Source organism: Mizuhopecten yessoensis, unplaced genomic scaffold (assembly GCF_002113885.1).
Source record: "Mizuhopecten yessoensis strain PY_sf001 unplaced genomic scaffold, ASM211388v2 scaffold3023, whole genome shotgun sequence".
NCBI lineage: Eukaryota > Metazoa > Mollusca > Bivalvia > Pectinida > Pectinidae > Mizuhopecten > Mizuhopecten yessoensis.
This window is the reverse complement of record NW_018404837.1, coordinates 388,902-400,111: the sequence shown is the minus strand read 5'-3', so window position 1 is coordinate 400,111 and position 11,210 is coordinate 388,902. Positions and strand designations below refer to the sequence as shown.

At 35.7% G+C, this 11,210-nt stretch overlaps 1 protein-coding gene across 1 annotated transcript in view; it reads left to right on the top strand.

Moving 5' to 3' along the window:
- Positions 1 to 2,441, top strand: part of LOC110446861 (soluble guanylate cyclase 88E-like) — a 101,549-nt gene extending 99,108 nt beyond the window's left edge. Inside the window, exons 11-12 of the mRNA XM_021492193.1 lie at positions 329 to 418; positions 1,157 to 2,441. Of these exons, the coding sequence (XP_021347868.1) occupies positions 329 to 418; positions 1,157 to 2,152 (1,086 nt within the window). The 3' untranslated portion in view covers positions 2,153 to 2,441. The remainder of the gene's footprint in view (positions 1 to 328; positions 419 to 1,156) is intronic.
- The last annotated feature ends 8,769 nt before the right edge of the window (positions 2,442 to 11,210 follow it).

Sequence of the window (11,210 nt, the reverse complement as noted above, 5' to 3'; positions counted from 1 at the left end):
AGCATTTCCACACCGCTGTCTTAACGTGAGCATTTCCACACCGCTGTCTTAACGTGAGCATTTCCACACCGCTGTCTTAACGTGAGCATTTCCACACCGCTGTCTTAACGTGAGCATTTCTACACCGCTGTCTTAACGTGAGCATTTCCACACTTGAGAGTTTCTACTTTTACACTAAATAGAAGTACAAACATAACATCATAGACGTAATTAATTAGCATTGCTAGTGAGATTTGAAGCATATATCCTACACAAGTTTTAGAGCATCTTTTGTAGGTTATGGGAACCGTCTTAGATTCTTTATTTATGTGATGTCGTGTCTTGACAGGCAAACAAGATACATATCAGTGAGACTACGAAATGTGAGGTCGACACTATGCCGTACAAGATTGAGGAACGGGGGTCCGTTGAAGTAAAGGTAATGTATTAACTTATAAAATAGCCAAGATAGTTTGTTAACATCTAACATTATCATCGATCAAGGGAGTTTGTTGACATATTTAATTAACATCAGTCAGGGTAGAACTGTAAGATTTCAAATTGATATCTGTCAATGTATTTTGTTGACTTTATCAGTTAATCAGTCAGTGGACGTTGACAGCCTAAGAAAATCATCTAATACTAAGCAACGTAGTTTTTTAACACCTTAACGTCACTATATAAATATCATATACATGAAGTCTACAGATTTGAAAATAATCTGATTATCTTCCATACAACTTATGGGTTAGGGATATTCACTGAATCACAAAACTGTATTTCCTATCCATACTATGACAATTTTTTTTTTACCTAAATAGCTTATTTTTGGCAATAAGGATGCAAACCCAATCTCATTCGTTCATCGCACGAAGATCATTAGCGTTCAGTTGCTATTGTTTCTTTTTTGCTAAGAAAAACATTTGAAAACTGTTTACCCGCTTTCAGATGTCACTCCTTAGTGGTCGCTTCTTATAAAACATCAGATAAGAACGCCTTTCGACAACGTTAATGATTGCTGATTTACAATGACCTAGGTATTGCAACTCTACAAAACAATAACAACAATATGTAAATATATGTACGTGTTCAAAACATTAATGTTTACTACTATATGAGCAAGACTAGATACGCCGTAATTACATCGTATATAACCGTTTTCCTTTGGTGATTGTAGGGAAAAGGCCACATGAAGACGTATTGGTTATTGGGGACAACGGGGGAGATAATCATTCCAGTTTCAGACACATCTTCTCCCGACATCGGTCGAGCTGCATCCCTTAAATCGCCAACCTGGAACCGAGCTACGTATTCGCCAGTGTCTGTGGAGGATACAAACAGTTTCAGGTCTGGCAGATCGACACCTTGCATATCACCAACCCCAATACGTAAACTCAACAAGAGGCAAAACGATAAAGCAACGGAAGATAACAAAACCTCGACCGTCAAACATCTGGCGGTTAAAGAGGCCGAAAAAGAACCGAGGAAAGTTGACGTCAATAAAACTAAAACAAAACAAGACATAAAAGCCGTACCTTCGAGTGAATCAGAGAATTCAAAGACGGAATTAAAAGAAACATCAATACCAGCAAAGGAAACCACAACATCAAAAGAAATTTCCAGAAAGCCATCAAAAGTAGATATTAAAAAGGATCAAATAAAAATCCCGGACACAGCCAGTCACAAGAACGGCTCAAAGGATTCCACCAAAACAGATGAGGAAGTGGTTCCGAATGGTGGACAATCTTCGAAGGCTGCACAACCTGCTGTTAGGAAAACAACAGATGAAAAGATTGATAAGAAATATCCTGGTCCGAGTCCATCCGTTAACCCACCTGTTAACAGTCCCCAAGTCCGTAACGTTCCGCCACCTCGAGCAACCAAAACACCCCCTAGTACACCCCGCAAGACAATCGACTTGCTTGCAATGGAAGCAAAGCTTAAAGAAGACGCAGAGTCATTGGCTAACAATGGCTACGTTTCCCTGGAAACGTCATTACATAAAGTAGCGCAAGCTGACAGTAACCAAACTCCAGTAGTATCAACGACACCAAAGGAGGTAACTCTGTCCAACAACGCTCCAAAATATGTTGATCCTGAACCCGTTATGGCAGCCATCGAACAACCTAAAACAAGGCCCTTAGAACAGAGTCAGACATGCGTTTTATTGTGATAAACATTTTATTCGAACTTTGAAGATCTCAGTTTACCAAGACTTCATAATTTTTGTGATAGATGTGTTTATTTATTATCGGTCGACTGAATATATATATCCATTTATCATTTCCAGATGTTGATATACAAATATAAAGATAAAGTAGATACATGTATATATAGATGAGCATGTTTCATCCATGATATCAGAAATAATAAGAAAACAAAATAACAACGACAGATTTTAGTAATCCTGAAGAATTTTACCCTCCTAAGATTTTAGAGTCCAAAATGGAATAAAAAATTAATTTACGTCACATTCTTGTTACGTGATGAAATAACATGTATCACTAGCAGATGTGTGAAATATAAACACACATATAGGTCGTAATGCAATGATACGATAAGTAAAGAAACGTTTAGAAATCTATTTATTTTAATATCGATATTTTTTCAGGAAATGACGTGTATTGCCCTAGTGCATACTTATGTCTTCTCATACGGGTGATTACCATAGTTTTTTGTAATAACAAACGCCTCCTGCGTCAGCATCGGATCAGACTTGACGTAGTTGATGCAGGACCACTTTAAAATACTCGCGGACCACGTCGTTTGTTTCCATTAACCATATATTGTTAAATATCCTACCTATTCAGGCGTATTGTTCCGGAGCGGATAGAGTGTTATGCAATCAGATGATACATCAGAATGCATATTTCATTTTACCGGAAGATGTGAGTGGTGTAGGAAATCAATTTTCTAAACCACATATTTTTGTTTGATCACCATATTAACACTTCATTACGCGTCTTGTAATTGTTTGTACATACTTCTATCTTCTAGTAAAGATACATATTTACATTCCTTTTAGTCTTTGACACGGCACCAGTCTCTAGAGAATAACAGCTTGATACCATCAAAAACGGTTTGTGATAGCAAATGATATTTCAATGCACATCAGATTGTAGTCATATCTGAACTGCAAATAATATGGTTTATTTTCCAAGAAAACGTTTATTGTTATTGTCGCTTTTTAAAATTCAGTTTACTTTTATATACATATATTCACTTAATTAAATATTCTTTTGTGAGTCTGTTAAAATCTAATACTCACTGATGACACATACAAGAGGCCCAGAGGGCCTGTATCGCTCACCTGGATATCTAAGCAATCATGGCAAAATATTCTCCAAATGAGATCCAAGGGAATATGCCAGACCCCAAGGCCAATCCTTGTAGCATATCTGTATTTGATTTGTTATGCCCAGCAATTTTATGTATGGCTATGGGGTGGGGATCTCAACTGTTTCCAAGCTGTGACTCAGAAACTAGGTCCCCAGGGTTGTGGCCAGACCCCAGGATCAATTCTAATATAATAACTACATTTGACTCTTTTTGCCCAGCATTTGTATATAAAGTTTTGGGTTGGGGATCTCAACTGTTTCAAAGTTATGACCCAGGGGTTATGTCTGCAAGGGCGGGGCATACCCTGGTGTCAATTCTAATATCACGACTGCATTCGTCTCTTTATGCCCAATAATTGTATATATAGTTTTGTGGTTGGGATCTTAACCGTTTCAAAGTTATGACCCAGGGGTTAAGTCTACAAGGGTGGGGCCAGACCCTAGAGCCATCCTGGAAGCAAATGTGCATTCCTCTCTTTATACTCAGCAATTGTATATATGGTTATATGGTGGGGATCTCAATCATTTACAAGTAATACTTTTTTTGGCCCCACCCCTTTTCCCGGGGGGTCAGCCCCACCATTTGTACAATTTTGAATCCCTGCCTCCCATGAATGCTTCCACCAAAATGATCAATATCCATGGTATAGTTCTACGGAAGAAGTTGTTTATAGCAATATAGCCAAATTGCCCCCTTTTGGCCCAGCTCTCAGTCCCCTGGGGGGTCAGCCCCACCATTTGTACAATTTTGAATCCCCATCACCTACATTTAGGAATGCTTCCAGTCAAATATGGTTGATATCCATCTCTTAGTTCCAGAGGAGATGTCGCTTAAAGGAATATAGCCAAATTACCCTCTTTTTGCCCCGCCCCTCAGCCCCCTGGGGGTCAGCCCCACCATTTGTACAATTTTGAATCCCCACCACCTAGGGAAGCTTCCAACCAAATATGGTTGATATCTATCTATTAGTTCCAAAGAAGAAGTCGCTTAAAATAATATAGCTAAATATCCCTTTTTGGCCCCGCCCCTCAGCCACCACGGGGGTTAGCCACACCATTTGTACAATTTTGAATCCTTGCCTCCCATGAATGCTTCTGATTAAATATGATTGATATCCAATGTATAGTTCTACAGAAGAAATCGTTTGTAGCAATATAGTCAAAATGCCCACTTTTGGCCAAGTCCCTCAGCCCCCTGGGTGGTCAGCCCGACCATTTGTACAATTTTGAATCCACACCACCTAGGGATGCTTCCAGTTAAATATGGTTGATATCCATCTCTTAGTTCAAATATAGACAAATTGCCCCCTTTTTGCCCCGCCCCTCAGCCCCCTGGGGGGGCAGCCCCACCATTTGTACAATTTTGAATCCCCACCACCGATGGATGCTTCCAGTCAAATCTAGTCAAATTCCAATCAGTGGTTAAGAAGAAGAAGTGGTTTAAAGAAGTTGTTGACGGACGGACGACGGACGACGGACGGACGACGGACGCCACGGTATGGCATAAGCTCACCTTGGTCCTTCGGACCCCGGGAGCTAATAAGACTGTTAAAACAAAAAAAATGCTGTCGTAAAAAAACCTTATTTTCTGATTGACGTATTCGTTATATCGCTAAATCACTTCAGCGTTAAACAACGAAAACATCGGGCATCACCTGTTCAAAGATCTGTCATATATACCTAAACTCTTATAAATGGCAGTAGTTGTTTCATTTTATTTTCAAATGAGTGTTTCTGTTAGATTTTCAGTTAAAACAATCGTTGTTAATGAATAATTGATATCTTGATTATCCCAAAAGGTGAACTCTACAATAGTTTTCGTTAGTTTGTAAACAGTAAGGTCAACACTATCATCTTGACAAAAGATATGGTAGGCAGTGATTTCAAACAGCTCTAGTTTTTTGAATGTTTGATTTACTGTGAATTACTTTAATTGAGCGAATAGACTTTCAATGGCCGTATTCGTAAGGGCATGTGTTTGCCTGTCACGCTTGTGTGTTACTCTTTCACATTCGACACTAAACATGAATTAAGCGAAAATTACTTTCCTGCAAAACAGAAGGGATCTACAGTATTGTCCTTTGGCATTTTTTTGTCACTTAGAAAACATGGCGTTTGTCACCTGTTGGATTGCTTGAAATGCTTTTTTGTTGTTGTTATAATGCTTGCGGGTTCCTATCGTCATTCTGTATCAATATTTCGATTCTGTCTATGATATTGACAGTATTAGTTTCTTTTCTTTAATTTTCATAATTGTACGCACCACAAATATTACAGTATGCCATTGTTAGTTTGTTCAATTGTACGTCTCTTGTAAGATACTGACCAAACATGTTTCCCGTTATCAATGGTTTAGTTTCTCGTGATTGATTTTTCGTGATATGTGTATCCTTATGATATGATTTATTCATCAATCTGTATCAGTTTAGGAGATACTGGAATTCCTGTTTTATAGTTATTTTGATTTTAGTTAATATCTATTTGTAAATGGTATTTTACAAAACCGTGGTATACAGGTAATAACGCTTTGTTTCCATATGACCTGGTACCTTTGTCAAGCTTAGCATGTCTTCTAACCAACGTACCACATGAAGATTGATCACAAAGGGAACTAAAAGCATGTAGTTGAATACTATGCTATCAACTTTTATGGTTAACCTAGCACTAGCACTACCATGACAGTATATATAAGGCCGTATGTACAATGAGTAGTTACCATGACGATAGTATCAGTTTATACTAAAGCGAAGCATTAAAACGTGCTCTTCTGTTTTACAATGTTTTCCTTTATACAGTCGATCATCAATAATGCATCCACCACTAATCAGGTTGTTACAATATCTAGTCAGTATTTTAGACAACAAAGTTTCCATGCAATGTTGTTTCTATCATCAGGGGTCTAACAATCAAACCACTTTTGCAGATATTTGATATGTCCGGGTTGATAACGTCAAGGTGATTGGACTATCGAGACTCCACTGTTCGTATGCAATAGAGTTGATTTTGTCTCGATTTGTTTTCCTATTTATCTGTGATACTTGCACTTGGATGATGAATACTCATTGTTAGTTTGTATTGATTGTATTGTTGTCAGCTCATCACTGAATTCCAATCGTATGATGACATACTTTAACTGTTGTTCTAGAGAAAAAGAAAGTATGAGAGATACAGTATGCAGTTTACATAATAATTGTTACTTAAGGCTATGCATGGTATCTTACTGTGGCGCATACCTCTTTTCTGTATCAAAAAAACCCCATTGTGAAATATCTTTTAATATCTCAAAGGTAGGCATTGATGGAATACTGTTCCAAGGGAGATAACTCGTGTTAATTACCGACGACATACTTACTATCATTTGCGTAGTTTTAAGCCTTTTACCTGGCAGCCATTTTTCATGACATCAGATGAGATTCCATATTTATCATTAATAATTAGGCCTAGATTGACATGAAATTCTATACACGTTTCCAGGATATTACAATAATGTTTTTTGTTTGGTGAAAGATTCAAGGAAGCGTTTCTGGTTTGTTTTTGGTTTATTTGTAATTAAAGTTATATCAAATTGGGTTGAGAGGTTTTGTGAAAGGTATTTGGTTCTCAAGATATACATCTAATGACATAATTAAGCAAATCTGATGTTTTCTGTTGAGCAGCTTGCTATCCAATTTTATAGTACTTCGGCTTTTCCGAAAAATCCATCTGTCTTGGATTATTTTGATATAATTATTTTTTCTGATTAAAGCAATGGTATTTATTATGAAATTAAAGAATAGAAGTTAATTTGGAAAATGATAGTAAAAAATCCTAGTTAGCAAAAGTCATTGTTTTTTAATGGAACTGTGAACGTACGAGTCTGTGAAACAAGGATACCCCCCAAAAATGTTCTAGTCAATGTGAGTGATGTCGCCATGATAGTTGACGTCATCAATGCTGTTAATACATTGACAGGTGCATTTGTAATTTATCAACCAATATTGAAGTCCCACTGATAAGGTAAAGAATGTACGTACATCCATGTACAATCTTCATTCACAAATCGGATATGTAAATGCAGCAAAGCCTAAATAGTTGTTACAAATGTTGTTGTAAATATTTTGTCTTTGTAAATGTTACAATGATTTTGTATTTACTATGGTTGTGGCAATATCGGCAGTTTTGTCTGCATCTCACCTGTAATATTCCGCTATTTTTTTCCTTACATATTTTTAAGCAAACGAACAACTTCTAAAACTACCGATCCAGTTAAATTATGTCTGCGTGGCGTGTCTATCGCCACAAGTTGTAGTGGAAAATATTATTTATTTATAACGGGAGATAGATTTTCCTATTGTAAGTAAGTAGCTGTTATAATATATTAAACGTAAAAATAAGTGCTAATTGCCGGTGACATCAGTTTGATAATTGTACGTGTTGAATAAATGTATTATTTGTTTTTAAATGTGGTTAGTGTGAAGTTGGCTAAACTAATTCTGAACTTGCTTTATATTTTTCTTACTATATTTACGATATTTAAGCTGTGGGAATATCGCTGATTTTGCTGTAGAAATCAACGCTAAAACATTCACTCGCAAGCTTACTGACATTCATGTTTTATGAAATATATATTGGAGCAAGAAAATATAAACACTTCTGATAATTACGTTTTGAATATATTTAGCCAGCAGAACAATGTAAACATATATATTTCTTCACATTAAATAATATAAATGACTTCAAATGAAGGAAGTGTAATAGGTTTTTTTACAAGCTACCACATTCTGAGATACATATTGTTTTATTAGTGTTCCATGCTAAAACATTTCTCAAACACACATTATATAACGTAAAACTGTAAAGATGTAGCAGGCAGGCTCAATTACAACAATGGTATCTTATCATTGAAATGAGAAAATGTTGCGTGACATTGCAATTTGTAATGCCGTATGTCAAATATGTTCTGTTTATGTTCAGTCAGTTTTGTTTATTAAAATAATATTAGAGATACTCTACTTTAAAAAACGCTCGACCATACTTACATATGCCAGTGACGAAAAAATGACACAGGCAGAAGAAGAAACACACTAGGTTTTTTTCGATTTGATAAGACAATACAGTGATTGGTACAACCAGAGTGGAAATGGGAGAGTATTTCTATTCACAGTAAAGCTTACTTACACTGCCTGGTGGAATATTGGCATTTTATATGTGGATTGCGATACACTAAGGGGGTCCTGTAGAGAAACAATTCATGAAAAAGGAAAGTAAGATCAACAGGCAAGAGGGGGAATGAAATGAGTAATATTATATCGGTTTAACTGTGTTTTGACAAAGAAGGGACGTTACGACGTGGTTTAACTGCATTGTTGCCATATTTTGGTGAAACGGCATTGGCAACAAACGACTCCAGATTTAAACATTGTAATGCAGTTCGTTTAAGTGTTTAACAGTTTTCTTCACATTATGTCCCACAATCTGATATCATCATTGCCAATTTTGCGTTATAAACATGTTATAACACACTGCATAAGGTGAATGTATGATATTCTATCAGAAATGCGCTACAGGTGTGTATCCGTCTTTCTATTTTTAGAGTTGATTTTTCCAGAAGATGTAGAAAAAAACAGTATCATTCGGTTCGAATCTTTATAGATGGAGTGTTGTATATCTTGTTAGCTTTGTTTAATGTTTAGGCATATTTCAGAACATTCTAAGATTCATATAATACTTCTGTGAATTTAATAGTTTTCTATTTATAGCAAAATAGAAATAAACTTGCTAATATGAAAACTGAATGTCATAACCTAAACAAATGAAATCCAAATAGATAAAATGTATAAGGACTTAAGCAACTATTATGGTTCAGTATGCGGAAAAGAGAAGTACAATTACAATAAAAGCGGAACATAATACCATTGCTTTAAAAACTAATTGTGATTGTCCAAATCAGTAAAAGCTACAAGATGTCGGACAAAACTTATACAAAAGAAATAATGAGGAGTTTGACACAAATCAGTCTGTTACACTGCTTACGTATTAGTAATGCTTAGCATGCGATAATTTCCGATGCTTACTCTAAAAATTCCTTCCGAATGACAAAAGAAATGTGAATTATTTAGAGGCTCTTTGTAGACTACATAACATATTTTATGTAAATTGTTTGTACTGAATGATGATATTGTGTTGAAACTTCAAACCTAACCACTATTGGTGTTTCCTGTAATTTATTATTTCCATTTTTGTAATTAAACCGGTCTATGGAACTTCAATTGAAAGTGTTGTTTTGTAAGTGTATTGTCATTAATTCCAGCACATTAATACAAAATGAGATAACGGCGTGATACCAGGAAAAATTTGGTGTATCTCCTGTTATATTCCCGTAACAGGTAAGAGGATAGAAGCATAGATTCTTCCTAGGCTTAGATTCGGATCAACAAATGGCAATAAAGCTTGTAGTATTTAATGTGTTTGTAACAGATCATCTAAGATAGTGACAATGAACATAGGAAAGGTTATAGCGACAATTACAATTAAAACAGTTAATATATAACTTCTACAAGAAGGACATGTAAGTGTCAGTCAACATTAATGTTAGTAGAGATCTATGTTACGGTATCACCGTCAGTGTAGTTACAGGGATTCCTCAGTATAACTGACCAATTTTTCAGGCTACCATAATAACATTGCATAAATGTCTAACATGCTGGAATCACGATTCTGTCACCTGTGTCAGGAATCACAACTTCGTGTATATAGTTTGATCTTGTCTTTATATTCCTTAAAAGTCCTGCATGTATCTGTGTCGGTCGTATCTATTAAGCACATCATGCTTTAATATAGGAGCGTATTCCGATGTAGTTTCAACCTTTATTTAAAGATTGGAAAGAAGCAACTAGTATCGAATGCATACCATTCAAATATGGAAAACTTGTTCAATACTTGTCGGATGATGTCGAAAATGTGCACGCGCATTATTATTGAAATTCTTTTGCAGCGCTGCCAAGGCGCTAAACTATTATATAGCGCGTCCGTGAGGCATCTGTGTGGTGACAGAATTAGTTCAATGGCCCTCGGATGAATATGTTATATTCAATACTTCTTACGTGCAATTATTATCAAGCTCGTAAAGTACATGGCCCTGTCCAGAACAAATATGTTGGCGAGCTGCTTTAAAAAGAGCTATTTCTTCGGTCAAAATGTATGACAGCTACATAACTGCAATTTTAACAAAGAAATGGCTCTATGATGACATTGGTGTGGCTAGCTTTAGCAGTGCAAGGAGGGAGGCAACTCCAACGGAATGCTTAAAAATCATGATAGATAAACGACACAATAAAGTATCTAAACAAAATAACGAAAAAAGAAACAAAAAGCCCATAATATCAACGGATAATTAAAAAAAATTAAAAAAGAGAGACAATGAAATAACAAAACAACCCAAGGCGAAATAATTATATAAAAAGTCAATGAAATTAAGAATCAACGAAATAAACAAATAAGTGTATCTGAAACACGTTCATGAATAAGTTAATTAACATGTTTTTTTGAAAAGATTAGGTTTTAGTTTCTTTTCTATGTACAGTCATGTGTGTTCTGACCGATGCTTAAAATCACATTTAGAAGAAAAAAAATGCATCAATTACGTTTTTCTGATTGAAAATAACAAATAAAGAAACAACAGCATAACGAAAAATAAACCTACAAAACAACGAAGTGATCATGAGGAGAAATCGAAATAGGCGATATCGTCACGTAACAAAAACCAAACAACAAATAACGTAATCATGAAACAAAGAAAAACACACCGAGAAATGACGACAAAGCACATTATCAGACATCGTGTTTATGACCATTTTGATATATATAACCATGTCATTATAAATCTTCAACAAAAACGGGTTAATTTTTTACCAT